The following is a 23627-nucleotide window of genomic DNA, read 5'->3' on the forward strand; positions in this document are numbered from 1 at the left end:
TTATCCTGTGCACTCACAAACACTGTAGGTTTGGGTCGGGACTGGTCCTGCTCCCGGTCTGCTGTTCTGCTGGGTCTCGGCTCTGCTGCTCTGCTGTGGAGCTCCACCTCAGGCTCTGGGTCGTGGCGCGAGCGCATGCTGACCAGCACCTGCTTCATCGCAGACAGCTCCTGTGAGGAAGGAGAAGGACACATGCCATCAGACGACACAGAAATCCGTCAGTGAGGCTTTTAAACAAGCAGCTTAAAGTACGACGCTAATTTACATCCAGATTCGAACCTCTCTAAAAACAAGAGGCGGAAATCAGGATATCGAGTTTCAACATGGATGGGATATCTCACATTATTCAAATCTCCAAACTAGAGAGAATCAGATTAGGATAAGCGATGAGGATGTGCACACGCTCAGTGGCTGATCGATTTAAGCGTTATCGTTACTGTTATGGTTGCTGAAGTGGGCGTGGCCTCTGTAGGCTGAACCTGCGGCACGAGATAACTTTCCTAAATCCTCTGTAGACGCTGTTGCTCAGTCTTCCTCTAAACATCATCGATCACCTTCGTGTTAAAGGTTTAGATTGGGGGAAAAAAATCCCAGAGTGCTTTCTGAAGTGTCTTTATATATAAAAAACAAAAACAATGGGATGTACAAAAATCACATTCTAATATATTTTAAACGCACAAATTATTAGCTCTGATTCAGTATTAGCTCCGTATCGGACGATTTCCTTCCGGTGTTGGGTCTCATAAATACGATCGGGTTTCTAGTACACAAAAAATAAAAAATAAATAAAATAAATTAAAATAAACAAATAAATAAAAATCCTGTGATGCTGCTACAGGGAAAATGTAAAAAACAAAATAAATAAAAAAACTAACAAACAAAAAACAAACAAACTAGAAAATACATTTTAAAAAATAACTAGAAAATTAAAAAAAAGATTGTTTGTTTTTAATACTAATATATTTATTTTAATATAATAATAATAATAATAATAATAATATATTTATATATACACAACATATATCACATTCAAAAACTTTCTGGACCACAAGTATTAAAAAAAATAAACTAAAATAAATATTTAAAAATATTCGATGCTGCTACAAGGAAAAGTAAAAAAAAAAAAAAAAAAAAGTGAATAAAAAATAAGTAAAAAATAAATTAAAAAATATAACTAGAAAAAAAAAGAGATTTTGTTTTTTTATATTAATATATAAAATATATATTAATATATTTATTTATACACATATAATATAATAATAATAAAATGTATTCTATTATTTTAATGTATTTATATTACTTTATAATATTTATTTATACATATATATTGGGAGAAAAACCCAGCTTGCTTACTGTAGTGTCTTCATACATTTAAATAAATAAATAAATAAATAAATAAATAAAGTATCCAATATTTTTGATAATCACCGACAGGTCATTTAAGTCTTCTTTCCAAACGCCTGCTTGACAATCTGTAAATAATGACCGATGTGGACGATGGAGACTGATCCAATCAGATTACAGCTTCATATTTTATTTCAGTTCCTCTGAGCGATGCCCCGCCCACTTCTACTTCTACATTTCTAACCTAATCTGCTTCACTGCAAATCCACACTGCAGAAGAAACTCAAAACTAATAAGATTATTTATAAAAGTTTAGAAAAGGAAATGGAAATGTTACGAATTTGAAATTCAGAATGTACTGGATTTCTAAAAATCTTACACACAGGATTTATCTGCAGAATTTAGGCATGGCCACAGGGTTTTTTTCTCTCTACTTCACACACACACACACACACACACACACACACACACACTCTCTTTCTTACACACACTCATACACACACACACACACACAAACACTCTCTCTCTCGAACACACATTTACAGTCACACAAATACTCTCACACAAACACACACCCACACACACAAACACTTTCTCTCTCTCTCATACATACACACACACACTTTCTCTCACCCAAACACTCTCACACGCACTTGCACACATACACAAACACTCTCTCTCACACACACACTTACACACTCTCTCACATGTTCACACACACACACACGCATGCACGCACACACTCTCTTGCTCTCTCTCACATACACACACAGCTAGGATTTTATTCCACCTCTCATATCTTCGTGTGTCTTCTCTTCTGTTAATATGTTTATTTGCTTGTGTATCACTTTTTCCTCTTTTCCCTGACATGACAAACACTTTCTCCAGACTTTTTTTACTGCGCTTCTGTTGACAAAAAGAAAAACAAACAACACAATGGCATTCCACCAAAAACAAAATGTCACCACATCGCCACTTCACTTCCTGTTTCTCAGTGATTTGTATCTGTCAGTCAGAGAGATACCTGAGAAAGGAACGGAGTCAAAGTGTTGTGACATGTTTCAGTGTAACACTTCCAAACCACATGGAAATGAGAGCTCGACAATCTCTCTCTCTCTCTCTCTCTCTCTCTCTCTCTATTTATTTATTTATTTTTAATATGCCAAAACGTCCATCATTCAGCTCGCGCGTTACAACCCTGTGGACGCTCCGGCGTTCCATGTTAGCTGCAGGAAACTCGCCGTTTGTCGAGTCGTCCATTTCTTCCTCCCGAATCTTCGCACACTATTTCTTCACGCCAGAACATCCAACACCCCTTCAGTGATGAATATAGATGTGCCCGGTTGTGTGCGTGTCAGGGGTCATTTAATATTTCTATTTATCACTCGGCCACCATATGCGCTGGCATGTTAAAGCACTGCGCGAGCAAGCAGCTGTCCGCGAGGACTGCGTGCTTTATGCCAACATGCCACTGGAAGTTGTGCACTCTGCAAAGGCTGCGCCAGCAGCAGCGGTAGCAGCACTGGCCGGGCCGGTGGGAGGGGAACGATTGGTTGAAAATAGCTCCGAAATTTCACAAATGCGTTACGAGCCGATTCCTTCGACTCCACGAAGGAATTAGAGTGAGGAACGGATGGAAAAAAAAATGAGCAGGGATTTTTGCATCATTTTTTATTATTATTTATTTATTACTTATTTATGTATTATTTATTTATTATTATTATTTATGTATTTATTTATTATTATTTATTAGGAATATTATTATTATTTATTTATTTATTTATTACAAGCGCTACGAGCCGATTCCTTCGACTCTGCGAGGGAATTAGGATGAGGAATGAATTAAAGCATGGGCAGATATTTTTGCATCATTATTTTTATTATTATTAATTATTATTATTATTATTATGTTATTTATGTATTTACTTATTATTATTAATGTATTTATTTATTATTATTATTATTATTATTATTTATTACGAGCTGATTCCTTCAACTCGGTGAAGGAATTAGGATGAGGAACGAATTAAAGCACGTGCAGAGATCTTTGCATCACCATTTTTTATTATTATTATTTATTTATTGTTATTATTATTTATGTTTTTATTATTATTATTATTAGTGTTGGCTCATCTCAGACAGTGTGTTCACACGCAGCCAGATAAAAAAACCCAAAAACGATTCGATCTGAATCGGAGCGATCACACGAGGAGAGAACTCATGAGAACCTGTTAAGCGGCACAACAGGAATTTCCAGTTGGCTTGGGCATACAAAAAATAATTAATTAAATAAAGGGAATTCTTCTCCGGTCATTTGCGTGCAAATAATGTCAACGTTAAAAACATTCTTGTGCAAGCCAGTGCAGTTGGATGAACGGTTGAGTGACACATCGGTGACACTGTTGCTGTTGCACAGCCAGCCATCCTCCTCCTCCTCCTCCTCCTTCCCGGTGGCAGATATGGTTAATTGAGCAGTGATGTGACGCTGTGAAAGAAAAAGGCTTGTTGGAGCAGAGGCCTGAAGTCACTTGTGTGTGACTGGCATTTTGCATGTCAGCCCATGGCGTCTGCACAACAAAGCGATAACACCCAGAGGCAACTGTGTGTGTGTGTGTGTGTGTGTGTGTGATTGGGCAGCAATTTCCACAGAAACACTCCAGGCACTTCCAACAGCATCATCACCTCTTTATTTTTGTTTTTCTTACACACACACACACACAGCTTTCTCTCTTACTGGATTCATCCTGACCAGCATAACCTGAGCTGAACCCTAAACAAACCTTTCATCTAACCCGGATCAGAGGCTCGTACGGAATTAAGCCACGCCGCTTTTCCCTGTATGACGCAGCGCACCATATACCTAGACAGGTTTCCCGATATGCCGAGTCAGCCCATACCTCTCGGTGGCTCAGGAGCCGCTCCAGATCGGCAGCCATGTTGTTTTTCACCTGCAGCAGAGATGCTCTTTCTTTCTTCAGGGCGCTGGGGGAAGACATCAGAATTGAAATGGTGGTAAATTACGATGGAGTAAAAACGTGTGTAGAATTAGCGGCGTGACGATTAAACGTGATCAGTAACCGTGCTGTAGTGAAGCATCTGGCGGGAAAAAGCAGTAAATAAGGAACGAAGCAACAGACATGAAATAAGTGATTGTTAGCATGCAACAAAATAAAATAAAATAAATATAAAAAAATATATTGACAAATTATTAGGTGACAGTGCTGGACAAAGGTGGTTATGTGAGGGAAATTATTTACAAAATATTTACAATACAAAAGAATAATTTTTTTCTCTAATATTCTGAAATATATATTGGTTTGTTTTGGCTGATGAAAAAGTTTAAACGTGACTTTACTAAACTGCCGAGATCAAATTTTATCCAATAGTGTTGATGAAAACCTGTGTTTTATTGGAGAACCAATGCACTATGTGCACTCTAAGCTTTCCTCAAGGGTTCCTCGGGATAGTTATGGATTCTTTCATTCATGGAAACTCTCTCTAATAGGCTTCTCTTAGGATGAGGATCTACAGAACCACCTATGTAACGAGTATAGAGTATGTAAGTGAATAGGAATCTATTTAGAAACCGATTTCTCCTTTCTTGCACAAGAAATCGAACCAAACATCGTGAAACATTCCTCTGGAGAAACTTCAGCTCCATCAGTGGAGACAGGTGCAGGTGTGTAATAACTGGTTTGTCTCTCAGCGCTCTCTCAGTAACAACGCCACTAAATCATTAAGCAATAAAAGCGGCAGACGCGCCTCGCCGTGCGGGACCTCGGGGTGCGACGAGCCCATCCTCCGGCGCTTTGAGTCGAGGTTGAGATTTGGGTCTCGGGTCGATAAAACACGGAGGCAAACAGTTTTTTTTTTTGCTTTGGTTCTTTAAAATCCTCTAGCCTCTGGCAAGACATTAAAAAAGTCCAACACATGAGAGGACCTGTCTGCTCCTATTTGCATATTAGGAGGACATCAGGTCATTCGAAGAAACTCAGCGGAATGTGTTGTGATGAGCCATGGTTAACAACACATACAAATAGGCGTCGCACAGTGCCAAGGTTTTTTTTTTTTCCTGGAAAGACGCACTAGGTATGACGCTTTTTCCTCAAAGGCAAAGACGCACAAGTTGACACTCAAGTGGAAGAACTAGCTAACGTGCAAGAGGATGAAGACACAGCCTGAGGACTACACCTTATCTACAGGGTCAGCATGACATCCTCTTGATCTCAGGATTTCCTGGATCTGCTCATTCATGCTGTAAGATCTCAGGAGGATGTGTATGGAAAGCATTTTTTATCACCATGCCTTGATCAGTAATTATAAATCACAGTATTAGTCAGAGGCTCTCATTTTATACAATTGAGCGATTGAGGGTTAAAGGGCCCAGAGGTGGCACCTTGGTGGACCTGGGGCAACCTTCTGATCAGTGATCCAACACCTTAAACATTAAAAGCTACCACATGCCCTCCAAATTTGATCATAGACATGATTTCACATTAGTTTAAATTTACTAACCCAGCCTAATGGCGTCCATTTCACTTTCTATTTTTTTAAAGCTTCACATGACACTATCTTTCTCTGTATCTGCAGTGACACAATCAGTACCCGCAGTGCTCAGTTTCAGAAGGACGTTCTTGCAACATGACAGGTTTTTAACACTTAAACACTTAAATCACTTCATTGGAAAAAAAAAGCTCTGAAGACATACCTCACTTCCTCTTCCAGCTGCGAGAGACGCTCCTTTAGTGACTGGATCTGCGTGTCCCGCTGTCGAACCGTCTCTATCAGGTAACTGTATGGCTGCTGAGCCTGCTGAAGAAGCTGATTGGATGCCTGCAGCTGAAACAAACGACAGAGAAAAATGAATGAATGAACGAACGAATGAACAAATGAATGAATGAATGAATGATCCAGTCAGCCATGATCTATGATGACGGTGTCATGGTTGTAGACTGTCAGATTAAAGTATTTCAGAAACTGGTGATCTGGTCCAGAACAGTCTGTAGAGTTCGGAAACTGAAATAATCACTCTTGACATGCGTGATGAGCTGAAGAGCATGCACAGTACGCTGAAACATGATTCAGAACAGCAGAAAACCACAGAAATTCGGACAGGTTGCTAAATTCTCTCTGGAGTTTCGATGGAAGGTTTAAGTGATTCATGGTAGTTATTTGTAACGTGGTTGAAATGCACACAAGATGATTCATGCAAGTGGCACCACAAAGCACCTGAAGTACTGTATGCTATCTAGTAGAGCTTCATCACTGCCTCCTTTATCGAGCAACATGAGCGATACATGGAGACACAAACCGTACACGGGTGTTCTGTGAAGACGGGGATTAATCAGCTCGAGTTTCTTAAAAAATAAAGTGAAAAATGTAAGTCTCTTCTCATCGCCGTTGGTCAGCGTCACACAGAGACTGACCTAAGAGAGAGAACCTGATTTGCTGAGATCTCGTGAACGTGTAAAAGCGTTCACGTGGGACAAAATGAACGCAAAACACATCGCTGTAGCCATGGCAACATCAAGCACATCTGAAGAACCCTGTCTTTTCAGGCAACAGTCTAAAAAGATGAGCAGACAGAAAGCGGTCTTTCACTGGAGGCCATAAAAGAAGCAAATAATCGAATGTCCGAATAAGGAATTAACATATCATGTAAATCATATAAACAAGGACGAAGGCGAACACTTGGCTCTGATCTATAATTAGCTTTGAGATGTATTAGAGGTAAAAACCCTGGTTTAATACTTGAAATGATCCTTTAATGCAGGGAACAGTGTGAACTTTTGAGTATCACGCACCGCTGTAGGACAGACAGGGAACAAGTGCAGGCTTGCGCCAGTACCTGGTCCAAGTTTGTCTCCTCGACAGAGCATGAATGGCAGCGATACCACGGATCAAAGCACTTCAGATTCCTGGACAAGTATCAGCGATGGAATTTCTTTACTGCTTATGGGAAGAAGCGAAGCGCTCGAAGCGGCACAGGACTCTTCGGGTCGTGTACGCCGGCTCTGTTAGTGCATGAGGTCACTACAGAGAATAAACACAACCACCGTCCTCATCTGCTCTCGTTAAACTCGGTAATCATGTCATTATTCCCTGTGTGGGATACACTGTACTGTTAATACTTCCATTAGGTGAAAGAAAGAAAGAAATGTGATGGATGGAGATAGATGACGAGAAAGGAGGTAAATAAACTGTTGGATAAGTGGGTAGGAAGAGAAAATTTGAAAAAATAGGAAAGTGAGTTATGAGAGCTGAGGAGATAAGCTGATTAGGCAGATTTATTAAAAAAATAAACAAATAAAATAAAAATAAAAAAATATCAGTGACTGAAATTCAAACAAACAAAAATATGTTTTGTTGATTAAAAAAAAAAACAGATTCCTCAATGAGAAAATATTCAATGTATGTAAGGGATTTTATTTATCTGTTTGTTTATGTAATTTATTTATTTAATAATTAATTTAAAACAAAAAGATATTCTGTCAGCAAAAATATGTTGAACAGATTCCTCAAGGAGAAAATATTCAATGTATATAGGGGTTTAGGATTTTATTAATTTATTAACGTATTTATTTATTTAATTTATTTATTTATTAAAGATATTTTGTCAATAAAAAAATGTTACAGATTCCTCAATGAGAAAATATTCAATGTACATCATTATTTATTTATTTATTTTAAATTAATTAATTAATTTATTTATTTAAAGATATTCAGTCAATAAAAAAATGTTACAGATTCTTCAATGAAAAAATATTTAATGTACATCATTGTTTATTTATTTTTAATTAATTAATTATTATTACTTTTTTTAAGATATTCCGTCAATAAAAAAAAATGTTAAACAGATTCCTCAATGAGAAAATATTCAATGTATGTAAGGGTTTAGGATTTTATTTATTTATTTATTTAAAACAAAGATATTCCATAAATTTAAAAAAATGTTAACTAGATTCCTCAATGAGAAAATATTTAATGTACGAAATTGTTTAGGATTTTATGTGTTTATTTATTTATTAAAAACAAAAAGATATTCCATACACAAAAAATGTTAAACAGATTCGTCAATGAAAAAACATTCAAAGTACGTAAAGGTTTAGGATTTTATTTATTTATTTACTTATTTATTTAAAATCAGCTTTGTTCTCCGTCTTCTCCTTAACTCGCTTTCCATTTTCTAATATTTTTGTTCCTACCGACTATCACTTATCTTTAACCAACATGACTTCATAGTGGAGCAGAAGGACGTCATGTGAAGCTTCCTCTGAATGCTGGATATCGTAGCTAGGTGAGCAAGCCTGTGGATATTCATTACAGACTAGCGCTTAAAGCAGACTCGTAGTGCAATATTCATGCAGGCACGCTAAACGCCTCGTCATCACCATCTTCCATATACACTACTCACAAATAGTTAAGGATATTTGGCTGAAAATTTCAGGATGCACCTAAAATGCACTATAACCTTTACAGGTGAACTTAGTGTAGACGTTCTCTACACTTTTGAATGCACATGTCCAACTGTTCGGTGTTTCAGTACTTTTTGCATAACTTGCTGTTCTCTAACAAGGTGCTTAACGGCAAAATTCACAACTGGTGTTTGATCCATGAATCGACCAATAAATTTTCTGGTTCAATTAGAATTGATATTTAAACAGTCCTCTTCATCATGCTGTTCACATTTTGACATCATGAGACCAAGACCAAACCTGTTCAAACAATTGATCAACAGTACCTCGCCATTGCGAGGCTTCAAACAGGATGTTCTCGGAGGGAAGTGGCCACTGAGCTTAGAGTGTCACAGAGTTTCATCAGCAGGTTGCAAGAGAGATACAGAGAGACTGGAAGAGTCACAGAAAGGCATAGAAGTGGACGTCCTTTGGCCACATCCCACGTTGATGACCGCTTCATTGTGAACAGTGCCCTGCGGAACCAGATGATGAATGCCACTCAACTCCAGGCACATTTAAGGGAGGTGAGAGGGACCCAAGAAACCGTTTACATCAGCGTGGTCTGCGTGCTAGACGACCTGTAAGGGTACCTGAGGCGTCATCGTTATGCTGGACGAGGGACCAGTACTGTTCTCTGATGAAAGTCGATTCACGTTGAGCAGAAATGATGGCCGCCAACGATGTTGGAGGCGTCAAGGAGAGCGCTATGCATCAGCCACTGTTGTGGTGGTGTTACAGTCTGGGCAGGTGTGTCTACTCAATACAGAACTGCCCTACATCTTGTGAATGGTACAGTGACAAGCCAATACTACCTGAGTAACATCATTAATCCAGTCATTGTGCCCCTGCATGAACAACGCAGGCCTAATTTCATCTTCATGGACGACAATGCTCCAGCTCATTGTGGTCGCATCATTAGGGAACGGCTGCTGGAGGCTGGGGTACCTCAAATAGAGTGGCCTGCACTTTCTCCAGACCTGAATCCCATAGAAAACCTATGGGATCAGCTGAGTCGCCGTGTAGAGGCTCGTAACCCTGCACCCCAGAACCTCAATGACCTGAGGGCCGCCCTTCAAGAAGAGTGGAATGCCATGCCTCAGCAGACAATAAGTCGACTTGTGAACAGCATGAGACGTCGCTGTCAAGCTGTAATTGATGATCAAGGGCAAATGACAAATTATTGAGACACTGACATTTTTTGTTTCACTGTTGTTGGCTTTTGTTTCAATAAATTGTTTGAGATGAGGAAATCACCACTGCATGCTTCTACTCAAATGCCCTACTTTCATGATATAATATCACTGTAGCATGAACTTTTTACATTTTCCATAAATTTCACCCAAAAGCCAAATATCCTTAACTTTTTGTGAGTAGTCTAAGTGTGAATAGTCTTAATATAACTCTTGCTCACACTTGTACGTGCTGGCCAGTAAGAGGCTACAGAGAGGACGTGAGCTTTTATGGGTGTCCTGAGGACAAAACAATACAAAAATGACTATATCGATGACACGCTAACACGAAGCTTGCAACTTGACCTGAAATCCTCTGTCTCCTCAGTGTTCTGTACTGATCTAATGAAGAAAAAACAGCAGTGATCTGGGGCTCCACACATACTGCAACATCTGTGACTCATTCCCAAGTTTCAAGAGCCTCTGTAAACTCTGGGGACTTTCTTTCTGCATGAATGTAGCAAGCGGGAGGCATCCATGCCGTTCAGCCCTGGTGCTGTGGGACGGATGCATTAAGACTGAAACTAAAATCTGAAATGAATCAGCTGACTGGAAACTTGCATGAAATGTTCTGAGCAAAATATTACTCTTTCGTGTTTCTTATACAACCTTTTAGTTGGCATCCTTTAGTGAAGGATAAGTGAAAAGAGAGGATTTGTACGTATTGAGGCATTCTTTGCTAGGGCAGATGAGAAACAGCTCTTCAGGTTAAACTCAGAGTGATTTATGTGACATCAGAACAACACCCACTTCCTGAGCTATGGGTTTCTGCCTTTGAGCCTTTACCCCATTTTTGCCTCCCAACACAAAGTACTACAGGTTTTGGTGCCAGAAAACCTTCACTCCTCCAGCTGGATGTCTACTGACTAGTACACAAACTATACAGAAATAAAATCAGTACGCATCTATGTGTCAAAATGGTGGTGTATAGTGTAGTGTGTTGTGCTGGTCACTCCTTACTTTCAGTTATCAATGCTTAATAAGTAAGTTCTCCTTTGCCAGTACATAGCATCTTCATCACCAGGTCCTATGTAGTGCGTCCCCATCCATGATACATAGGCACCAGGGCACCTCGCAGCCCCAGGTAGAACTACGAGGGACTCGGAGGAGGTCTACCCCTAGACGTGTGGCATGTCAGATCCAAAGGTGTGCCCTGATGCCCACTAACAGACCCCCAGCTATGGGTTAAACAGCCTCACTGCCTTGTGAGTACTAGCGATAGCAAAAGGCTAAAGGAGACAACCCTGACAGACAATTCGGAGTGGAGCCCCGTAGGCGGAGTCATCTCCAGCAGTCTCGACTTTGTCTTGCGACAGGATTCAGATGATCCTGGACGATAGAGTGTAGATGATGCTGCGTAAAGTTCTCGCCACTTTAAACTAAGTCACGCGCGAGTCATGACATCACATCATGCTTCTTTGTGCTCAGGTATGTGGAAGAGGGCAGACTGCGGTCTCACACTGAACAGACAATGCTCTTTTATTACGGTTTCTCCACCTGTGTATATGTTTAACTTAAGAAAATACAAGAGGTTTATGTCATAAGCATGCATCTTTACAATGCTAACCTCACTCTGTAGTACTCTTTGAAACATTTCACGAGTAAATCAGATACAAGCCGGTCATCCTGATCACCGGCCAATCAGACGCTGTCGATTTCTGTACTTATGAAGTACACACGATTCACACAAGCCTTTATTAGGTTGGCTTGAAAAAGCCGACATTCTGTTTCGCTTAATAAGCTTCTTAGGATTATTTTTCTTAGACAATTAAATATTGACTCTAACGCCTCCTAGAGCTTTCGAGCTACATGCACCAAACTCGGCAAGGTTGTTCATCCTGGTCTGAAGTTTTATGCTGTTACTTTTCTAAGTGATCGGAATTACGATATTCCCGGTACGGAAGCTCAAATTGGCCTTTTTTTCAGATAGAATTCCATTCAAAACTTTGGAGGTTTATAACTCGGCCAGCTCCTTCAGAATCTTGGGCCGGAAGAAGCTGCAAATTTTAGAACCGATCGGAATTTCGGTTTTCCCATAGAGGAAGATCGAATATCCCCAAAATTCACATAGACTTGTATCTATCCATTCAATATTTTGTGAGATCACAAAGCTACTGCAATATACATGTGACATCCAAACACTCAGCACAATGAGGGGAACTGCATCACGTGTGTTCTGATGACGTCGCGTCATGTCACGTGCACACACCCCAACATTTGTGAAATCGTAAAACTACTGGAACATACACGTGACATATCAAAACGCTCAGAATAATGAGGGAAACTTTGTGACGTGAGTTCTGGTGATGTCACGTGCACGTCAACCCCGAAAATTAGCGAAATCGCAAAACTACCCCAACATACACGTGACATATCAAAACGCTCAGTGCAATGAGGGGAACTTCGTGACGTGTGTTCTGGTGACGTCACATGATGTCATGTGCACGCCAACCCCCAAAATATTCGCAAAATTACTGCAACATAGACAGGTCGCATATCAAAACACTCAGCACAATGTGAGGAACTGCATGACGTGTATCCTGGTGACATATCCACCTGCTTCCAAAAGTATCGGCACCCTGTCTCTCCACTCGCCTCCAGATGGATCGGCACCCTATCTGTCTGCTCTCCACCAAATGTATTGGTGGCCTGTCTATTCACTCGCCTCTGAAAAGCATCAGACTACGAACTTTAAAAATACTCTATGCTTTTAAACCTTAATCCTAGTATTCGGAGTCACCCAGAGGAGAGGACGGGTTTCAGGGTTTTTAGACAGATTTACTTATCTTTTTTAAAGAGAGAGATCGTCATTGTCTCTTCAGGCTTGTTTATTCACACAGATGTCGGTAAAGCTGTATTTGTGGGGATGTCTGCTCTTAAACACGCAATCAGAATGAAACTGAACTGCTCGAGCCGTTGCAGGATTACGAACTAAAAGTAAAAAAAAAAACGGTTCCCAGTGTTTAGTGTTACGCTGAGTGCTAATAAACTGCTTCTGAGACGGAGGTTTAAAAAAACAAAAAAGACAAGAAAAGAAAAAACAAGCTTACATGTGGTTGGGCGTGAGATGAATTCTGGTGTTTTGGAGCTTATGTTGTCATCTCGGTGTTGTACGATGATGTATGACTAAGAGTGTGTGTTGTGTTTGCATGTGTGTGTGTGTGTGTGACAGTGAGATACCTCTTGTGAGATCTGCCCTGTGTGGGTGGTGCTTCTCTCCAGGTCTCTCCTTAGCAGAGTGTTTTGCTTCTCTAACTGCAGGACCCTTCTCGCCAGATGAACGCTAAACACACACACACACACACGTGTAACCACCTCATTCACCTTTAACGGCAGCTCTGCGAAGAGACGCCTGACCTCGCCGTTGACTCTCACCTCTGCTTCAGCCTCCTCTTGGCTGTGGTCGGCACGTTGGCTCCGTATCCGTACGAAAACAGCACCCTCTCGGCTTCCTCCTCGTTTTCCACTATAAAAAAACAAAACAAAAAATTTTGTTAACGTCTCTTAGACCACCCACGACCAAAGGGGAGAGGCTAACGGCGCTCATAAACTATTATCTCTCGTGCTTAGAACGTTCGGGAGTTTTCAAAACAAAGCCAAGCCTAAGAGATTTCATGAACCCGGTGTTGAAAGCGGGAACGCCGTGCGCCCGTTAGGAACGGCATTAAATCCGGGGGGTGGGGGTGGGGGGTGGCTATAAGAAGAAAATCGCTGAGTTTTTTTTTTTTTTTTTTCCTTTCCGGGTTTGTTTTTACAACATAATCTCTATCCAACACATATGTAGTGTAGAAGCAGAAAAACATTAAAAATCCACAAAATCCTGTTTACTCGGAATCTCGGAGGGACGTCTCAAAGGGCGGGAATTCCTCAGTCGAAGTTGACCTCTAAAAGTGTATAAAATCGCCCGTTTAGCAAAGAATCGGGACGCGAGTGGATCGTTTGAACGGACAGCAAAGCTCTGGTGTCTTTCTCAGGCTTTGAATGACCTTTATCTAGTGACAAATTATTAGGAATGCTGTGTTTTGGGTTTCTTTGTTTTTTTATTAATATGAACAAGGGGACCTCAGTAGTTGAACTCAGTAGTTGAATTCCGTAAATTAAAAAAAAAAGGTTAAACAGATTCCTCAATGAAAAAATATTCAATGTACATAAGTGTTTAGGATTTATTTATTTTTATTTATTTTAAAGAAAAAATATGCATCATCAATTAAAAAAAAATGTTAAACAGATTCCTCAATGGAAAAAAATACTCAATGTTCATAAGGGTGTATTTATTTATTTAATAATTAATTTAAAACAAAAAGATATTCCGTCAATTAAAAAATGGTTAAACAGATTCCTCAGTGAGAAAATATTTGATGTACATAAGGGTTTAGGATTAATTAATTTATTTATTTCTATTTATTTATTTTAAAGAAAAAATATACTTCATCAATAAAAAAAAAGTTAAACAGATTCCTCAATAACAAAATATTCAATGGTCGTAAGAGTTTATTTATTTATTTATTTATTTATTTATTTAATAATTAATTTAAAAGAAAAAGATATTCTGTCAATTAAAAAATGGTTAAACAGATTCCTCAGTGAGACAATATTCGATGTACATAAGGGTTTAGAATTTTTTTTTTTATTTTAAAGAAAAAATATATTTCATCAATAAAAAATGTTAAACAGATTCCTCAATAAAAAATATTCAGTGTTCATAAGGGTTTATTTATTTATATATATATTTATATTTTTATTTATTTTAAAGAAAAAATATATTTCATCAATAAAAAATGTTACAGATTCCTCAATAAAAAATATTCAATGGTCGTAAGAGTTTATTTATTTATTTAATACAAATTATTTAATAAAACAAAAAGATAATCCGTCAATTAAAAAAATGGTTAAACAGATTCCTCAATAAAAAAAATTATTCAATGTTTGTAAGGGTTAATTAATTAATTTTTCTTTAATAATTAATTTAAAACAAAAAGATATTCCGTCAATTAAAAAAATGGTTGAACAGATTACTCAATGAGAAAATATTCAAGGGTTATATAGGGGTATATAAGGGTTTAGGATTTATTTATTTATTTATCCATCCATCCATCCATACAGACTAGATAAATATGTAAATCAATAAATACGACTAGGTCAGTATGTGCATAGAGAAGTACATGAAAGTCGTATTTACAGCATACAGCAAGTCCCAGAGTTCTGTTCTGGGAGAACGTTCGTACGTCAGATTCGTTCGCAAGTCCGAGTCTTACACTCCTTTAACACAGATATACAATGGAAAGCTTTTCAGCCTCGGTCCAATCTCTCAATTCTTTTTTTTCGTTTCCATGATTATTGCTTTGTGCTTCCTAGCAGTTCCCCCTCCACATCACCACTGCTTTTCCCTCTCGCTTCCGAAAACATCCTTGGCTCTGACTGACCACTGTACTACTGTAAACTATCGCAACAAATGTGACAACGTCCGGTGCACACCTGAGCTACTTCCGCTACGAATGTTCAAGGGGTTAAAGCTCTGGATCATTGACCGGAAGATCAGGGGTTCAAGCCCCAGCACTGCCAAGCTGCCACCGTTGGGCCCTTGAGCAAGGCCCCCAACCCTTTAACTGCTCCAGGGGCACTGCATCATGGCTGACCCTGCGCTCTGACCCCAACCTCCAAGGATGGGATAAGTGAAGAAAGAATTTCACTGTGCAGTAATGTATATGTGACACATAAAGACAACAACTCAACTTCATGCGAGGAGTGTTCGTACCTGTGAATTCGACTTACAAACTCGAATGTCCCAAAGTCGGGGACTTGCTGTATAAAGTGTTCAGAAAAGACTGCCTTTAACTCATATTTTCCAGAAAATAAATATGGAGTTTGCTCCTGTGTCCATGCTGATGACTGAGTGTCTTTATCATGTCTCACTCCACAGTGGAGGTTAATAAGAAGCTCATAAGACAGTAGACACTAAGATCTTTAAGAATTTGTAGTATTTTATAAGTATTTATACGTTTTAATCTAGCCTACTAAGGTCCATATATTCATAGAAGAGCTTGTTTTTCCCCCCACACAAATGTTCAAAGTATCATGTTGATATCAAACCCAGATTTCAGTCGTAACACCGAATGTGAAATGACTCATCCCCTGTGTTCTGCTCATCTCCCTGTTTGTTCTTCAGCTCCACGTTAAACACTTCCCTTTATACCAGCTGAATTAGTATGCACTTCCTCTCGTGCGGCCGCAGGGACGAGCGGTTGTTTTTATTCGATGGGATTATGATAACAGTAAAAGGTTGGATTTCTGCATCTGAGTCACGCCAGGCTGTTTACTGCCCGCTCCAGGGTCTGAGGGACGCTCAGAGCTTTCTGCTGCTCTGAAAGAGATAGGAAAAGCTGGGGGGGTTTCTCTGAAGCGCTTCTAATGAAGAACTGGTCATGCTTGAAGGAAAACCCCCTGAAAACCTGCTGACATTAAACAGTAAAGTGCTGCTGCATCTTGCACTCACACACACACACACACACACACACACACACACATACATACACACTCATACATACACACTCATACATACACACTCATACATACACACACACACTCACACACACACACTCACACTCATACATACACACACTCATACATACACACACTCATACATACACACACTCATACATACACACACACACAATTGCGCTCTCTCTTCTCTCTCTCACACACACACTCTCTGACTCCATCTCTCTCACGTACACACACACACACTCTGACTCCATCTCTCTCACGTACACACACACTCAGTCACTCACTCACTCTCTCTTTCATGCACACACTCTCTATCTATCTATGCATCCATCAATCTATCTATCAAACAATCAGTCTCTCTCTCTCTCTCTCTCTCACACACACACACACACACACACACAGTCACTCTCTCTCTATCTAACTATCCCACACAGTCACTCTGTTTCCCTCTCTCTCACTCTCTCTATTTACCTTACAGTCTCTCTCTCTCTCTCTCGCTCTCACACACACACACAGTCACTCTCTCTCTATCTAACTATCCCACACAGTCACTCTGTTTCCCTCTCTCTCACTCTCTCTATTTACCTTACAGTCACTCTCTCTCTCTCTCTCTCTGTTTATCTCACACACTCAATCACTCTCTCTTTCAGTCACTCTCTCTCTCTTTCTCTCAGTAGTGTTGAACCCAAGGACTCAATCCCATGGCACCACTATCAGCAGGTAATCAAACGGCATTGTGGGTAATGCAAGAAACCGTTATTATTAAAATCTATACGCTTCCTTTAAATCTACAGGTGAGAAAAGAGTAAACGTGTCTCACTCTCTGCAGCCTGCATGGTGATGTCATCCAACTCCTTCTCCAGCTTCTCGTAGGTCTCCAGCCTCACCTGCTGCTCGGCATTCTGGGACTGCAGCTCGATGATGCGTTTCTCTGAAGAGGACTGCAGCGTGTAGAACTCCTTGGTCAGAACCTGAGAGAGAGAGAGAGAGAGAGATATGATGAAAGACAGGTCTGCAGTGGCAGCTGTTACACCTGGATGACTCTGAAATGCTCTGTTTACGCTGTGCTCGACTACAGCTACAGGCACTTTCATTTACCATCTCAAACTAGGAAAAAAACAAAACAAACTCTCACTCTCTCTCTCACTCACTCACACACACACTCTCTCTCTCTCTCACACACTCACTCACACTCACACACTCACACAAACTCTATGTGACATTGTGAGGTAGCAGTGTGAGGTGATGTGAAGTGATGTGAGGTCACCTGCCTCCAGTTTCTTCTGCTGTTTCTCACACTCTATCTGGCACAGAGTGAGGCTCCTGGCCGTCTCCTCCTGCACCATCTGAGCACGCTCGGCCTCGAAAGCCTTCAGCTTCATCTGGGTGTGCAGTTCTGATGCCCGGCTGTCTGAGGTCACCTGCAGCTGTCTGAACCTACACACACACACACACACACACACACACACACACACACGTTTCAAACTGGACTTATTTATGACTCAATCACACAAATCTGTTTGCACCTCTTTGTAAGTGTCATTTCGTTTTCTCTTCCTCATTACCGCACACACCCATTACCACCCCCCTCCTCCACCCACCCCGGCCCGGTTCCTCAGAAAACTTGTGTATTAGTGCTGCATCAAAGATAAATGGACGGCCTGACATGCTTGGTATGTGGAAGCTGTAATTTGTATTAAAGACACAACTGAACAATCGCTGGCCCCGAGGTCATGTTATGAAACCCTTTAGTTTTTTTTTTTAGCTCAGAAAAACCGGTAATGCACTTTTAATCCCACAAAACAGATCAAATCTAATTAAACTTTTATTTGTCACATACACAATCATGCACAGTACGACGTAGAGAAATGTGTTTTACCACTGTCCTAGGATGAAAATAAAAATGTAAAAGTAGAACATAAAATATACGAAAAACAATTTAAATAAAAATGTAAAACTAGAATATAAAATATAAGAAATATCATTTTAAACAAAATTCTAAAACTACAACACAATATAAAAAATCCATTTTAAATAAAAATGTAAAACTATAATATAAAATATAAAAAGAAATTTAAATAAAAATGTACTACTAGAATATAAAATATAAGAAAAACATTTCAAATAAAAATGTAAAACTAGAATATAAAATATAAGAAATATTTTAAATAAAAATGAAAAAAAAACTAGAATATAAAACAAGAAATAAAATTTAAATAGAAATGTAAAAATAGAATATAAAATATAAGCAATATTTTAAATAAAAATAAGAAAAAATAGAATATAAAATATAAGAAAAACATTTCAAATAAAAATGTAAATCTAGAATATGAAATATAAGAAAAACATTTTAAATAAAAATGTAAAACTATAATATAAAATATAAAAAGAAATTTAAATAAAAATGTACTACTAGAATATAAAATATTAGAAAAACATTTTAAATAAAAAATGTAAAACTAGAATATAAAATATAAAAAGAAATTTAAATAAAAATGTACTACTACAATATAAAATAAGAAAAACATTTCAAATACAAATGTAAATCTAGAATATGAAATAAGAAAAACATTTTAAATAAAAATGTGAAACTAGAATATAAAATATAAAAAGAAATTTAAATAAAAATGTACTACTAGAATATAAAATATTAGAAAAACATTTTAAATAAAAATGTAAAACTAGAATATAAAATATAAAAAGAAATTTAAATAAAAATGTACTACTACAATATAAAATAAGAAAAACATTTCAAATACAAATGTAAATCTAGAATATGAAATATAAGAAAAACATTTTAAATAAAAGTGAAACTAGAATATAAAATATAAAAGAAATTTAAATAAAAATGTACTACTAGAATATAAAACATAAGCAATAATTTAAATAAAAAGAAAAAACTAAAATGTAAAATATACGAAATATCATTTAAATAAAAATGTAAAACTAGAATATAAAGTATAAGAAAAATGATTTAAATAAACATATAAAACTAGAATATAAAATGTTTAAAAAAAATCTAATAAAAAAATGTAAAAATAGAATATAAAATAGAAAAAGAAATTGAAAAAAATGTACTACTAGAATATAAAATATAATAAAAACATTTTTAAATAAAAATGTAAAAGTAAAATATAAAATAAAAAATAATACAATTTAAATAAAATTGCAAAATTAGAATAAGCAGAATAGTGCTAGTAAAATGAACAGTGAGAAGGGCGGATGGAGGTGGACAGGATATAGATATAATGTGGACATGGTTAAAGAGTCATGTGCACTGGTGTGCCAGTCCTGAGAAAGTGACTAGTGTGTAAACTGATCTGTGAATGAAAAAAAAAAACACATTTTGGCTTCAATGAGCAAAGTTGTTTTTTTTTTTTTAATCTGGTCGCTCGAGGTGCAAATAACAATAAACTCCTTCATGCAAATGTGTTCAGACTGTTAGTTAATGGCACAGGTGTTACACAGGCATATCTGTTCACACCTGGATGAGTGTCATTTCCTCTTTCTTCCTCTCTCTCCCCCACACAGACAGCAGACACCATGCCTGAGCCAATCTCCCTGACGCACGCTGTCGTGATGTCGCCCTTTTTCACCACATTTCGACAAATCCTGGCACGTTTGTTTAATCTTAAATTTGGCATGTTGTGCGCCTGATCTCCGAGGGCGAGATGATTACTACTATAATGACATGGTGATTAAATTTTTTTGTCCTTAAATCATCTTATTTGCGCAGTATCGATGCGACAGGAGCCAGAAAAGTAATCGCTTTCACTTCGTCATGTGATCGTCATACTTAGACGATCATGTTCCAGAAAGCCTGCATTGCACTTACAGGTCTGAATCTCAGACCTGCAGTGTCGCTGACATGTTGTGATGATTATCGCATGCGATCTGTTGTTTTGTTAATGCGAGGGCGTGTGCACAGCATGAGTGATTGCAGAATATGGCTCAGGCGCTGCGCCATCTTTCAGCCGGCGATCCTAAGCAAAGCACAGCTGATCCCCTGAGTGATCTCCCTCACATAGATTCCACGAAAGCCGTCCGTCATGACAGAATCTGTGGTGCCGTTTTTTTTGTCTGAAACATAGAAACCCTTTGCGAAAGAAGGAATTTCTGTCAGGTTTTGAGTTTAGTTTCTTCGAATTCCACAACCACCTGGGCAGGTTATAAACTACAGAAGCATGATGACATTTTGTCAGCGTCCCACACAAAGAGATGAATGATAAGATGGGTTCGTGGATGTGCTACGCTTGAGGGAAGATGAATGACGCTGCAATCTGATTGGCTGCCGCTCATCATTAAAGCTTACTATTTGTCATGGAGGTGTTTGCATGTCCAGAATTAGGGCTTAAATCACGTAGTGTGCGATCATATTTTTGTAAAAACAAGCTCAGGTGCTCGTTAGCGAGGAACTAGTTTCAGGTCCAGTCAGAGCTTTCGTGCACATTTCTACCCCAAGCTACGAAATCTGGGGTTACAAACCAAAGCAAGAAACCCTCAACTCTGGGAAAAAAAGTCTTTGGGCTTAGAAAATTTCTTTACTTTTTATCCAGGTGATCCTGACCCCTTCTGCTCTCTAGACCTGCCTGATCTGCTATTAATCCTTACTTCTGCTTGGAACATTCCCTGCTGCTGAGGATGACCTGGAGACACACAATATTACCAAAAGTATTGGGACACCCCTCCAAATCATTGAATTCAGGTGTTGTTTTTCAGGGGTTGGGCTCGGCCTCTTAGTTCCAGTGAAAGGAACTCTTAATGCTTCAGCTTCATACCAAGACATTTTGGACAATTTCATGCTCTTTGTGGGAACAATTTGGGAATGACCCCTTCCTGTTCCAACATGACTGCACACCAGTGACCAAAGCAAGGTCCATAAAGACATGGATGAGTGAGTTTGGTGTGGAGGAACTTGACTGTCCTGCACAGAGTCCTGACCTCAACCCCATAGGACACCTTTGGGATGAATTAGAGTGGAGACTGCGAGTCAGGCCTTCTCATCCAACATCAGTGCCTGACCTCACAAATGCACTTCTAGAGGAATGGTCAAAAATTCCCATAAACACACTCCTAAACCTTGTGGAAACCCTTCCCAGAAGAGTTGAAGCTGTTGTAGCTGTAAAGGGCGGGGCAACTCCATATTACATTCATGTGCATGTAAAGGCAGATGTCCCAAAACTTTTGGCAATATAGTGTAGCTGTGGATCCACCAGAAAACATGCAGATGGCTTTGAATCTTCAAATCAATACGGACCGTTTCTGCACTCAAGCCTCCGTCACTGATCAGTTCTTCATAACTTCAACGAAACGGACTTCATGTTAAAACCTAGAATCAAGTTCCTGCGTACACAACCACAGTTCCTCTTTGACCATATTGTGCACATTTATAGCAGGGAAATGATTTATAATCAGTCAATCACAGGATCCGGTGTCACCTTCCTTTTGAGTCTCACAAGGTCGGTCTCAGGGAGTTTTTCCATCATCATCATCATCATCATCATCATCATCATCTCTGGTTTAGTTATTAGGGATAAATGAATATCCTGGATTTGCGTATGTTTTTGGGAAGCCGACGATGTGAATTGTTAAAAACAGTTTAGACTAAACTGAAGAAGAAAAAACCTTCCTGGAAGCCATTAGAGAGAGAAAAGAGACAGATTAGTAGAAAGTAGACGGTTATATAATGCTATAATAACTGACGTATAATAAGCGACGAAGAAAGCAAGCAAAAATAAATAAATTCTCAAATTCGTATACATTCCATATATTCTATGAAAGAACGAACGTCCTCGCGCAATTAGCACACTCTTTTCCAAAGAACAATTTCACTAATCCAATATTGATGTTACTTTATATACACAGGATATTCTGAGGATCAGGATTATATAGCAATTTGCAATTACAAGGTTTCTGTAATTGCTGCTAAGTATGGCACCTTACGCGCACGTCGCTGCGTTTAAGTGTTTAGCATTCAGCAGCGTGATCGTTTTGAACAATATAGAGAATGCGGTTCTACCTGTTACGGCTTGGAGAATTTTCCACTGCGAGTCTGACACGGCATGACATGAGATGTTATCGCGTGATGGCACTTTTGATCAGGCTAAATTTAGCCCAAGGTCTTGCTAAGGTCCTGCTATGAGTTTATAACCATCGTCGGCCGTTACATCGGGAAAAATCTACCGTGAACGTTTTAAGAGAGATTGAGATTAGACAATGAGTTACAATCTGAATCAATGCATTTTCCAAACTTTCCAGCTTATATAATAATAATAAATAAATAAAACTTCTCTTCAATACATAGCAGGCATTACTGTGTAACAATAACAAGACGATCGCACGCGTGGGAAAGCCTTTAACGGAGATACCACATAAACGAGTCATAGATCATGTGAACATTGCAGAAGATTTCAGACAGTGTGATGATAATCATCTCATTCAGCAACGTCCTTTTTTGTTTTTCATGTTGAGTATAAATAGAGAGAAAGAAAGAGAGAGAGAGAGAGAGACAGGCAGTGAGCGAGAGAGACAGACAGACTACAAGCAAAGAACTCATCTCACTGTAGACGTGGTGAATATCTGATCGAAGCTTCGGCTCTAATCTGATCTTAGAGCTTTGTTTTCTGGCCCTAGGTGACCTCAGACATAACCTGACATTTTTTCTGCCTAATATCAACAAATAAGCAAGAGACAATTCATATGCACTGGAAATGGATGCAGGTGATGACCTAATCATCCAATGGTGTTGCAATATAATATCCTACAGAGAGATAAAGCCCAAGAGCTCATCATGGTGATGGGAAAAGTCTGATCTCTGTGAAGGCTGATGTGAGCGTTTCAGAAACTGCAGATCTCCAGGGATTTTTTTGTACACAACAGTCACTAGAGCAGTTCTGTGGGTGTGTGGGTGGAAATGCCTTGACGATGAGAAAGGTCAGAACTGGTTTGAGGTTTTGACAGGGTGGAAGATGGTAACTCAGGAATCCAGGTATCTTTTACCCCTGTGGTGAGCTGAAATGGCATGTCAGAAGTCACACGGTGATGAAGCCTGAGGGAGGTTCTCTGGGTTCCACTCCTGTGGAAACTAAACTGG

At 38.8% G+C, this 23627-nt stretch overlaps 1 protein-coding gene across 1 annotated transcript in view; it reads right to left on the reverse strand.

Annotated features, from left to right (window-relative positions):
* Positions 1 to 23627, reverse strand: part of pibf1 (progesterone immunomodulatory binding factor 1) — a 42979-nt gene that overhangs the window by 1331 nt on the left and 18021 nt on the right. The window contains exons 11-17 of the mRNA XM_058380444.1: positions 17806 to 17971; positions 17355 to 17505; positions 13406 to 13496; positions 13211 to 13313; positions 6053 to 6183; positions 4242 to 4326; positions 18 to 170 (exon numbers count right to left, since the gene is read on the reverse strand). Of these exons, the coding sequence (XP_058236427.1) occupies positions 18 to 170; positions 4242 to 4326; positions 6053 to 6183; positions 13211 to 13313; positions 13406 to 13496; positions 17355 to 17505; positions 17806 to 17971 (880 nt within the window). The remainder of the gene's footprint in view (positions 1 to 17; positions 171 to 4241; positions 4327 to 6052; positions 6184 to 13210; positions 13314 to 13405; positions 13497 to 17354; positions 17506 to 17805; positions 17972 to 23627) is intronic.

This window comes from Hemibagrus wyckioides, linkage group LG26 (assembly GCF_019097595.1).
Source record: "Hemibagrus wyckioides isolate EC202008001 linkage group LG26, SWU_Hwy_1.0, whole genome shotgun sequence".
NCBI classification, from domain to species: Eukaryota; Metazoa; Chordata; class Actinopteri; order Siluriformes; family Bagridae; genus Hemibagrus; species Hemibagrus wyckioides.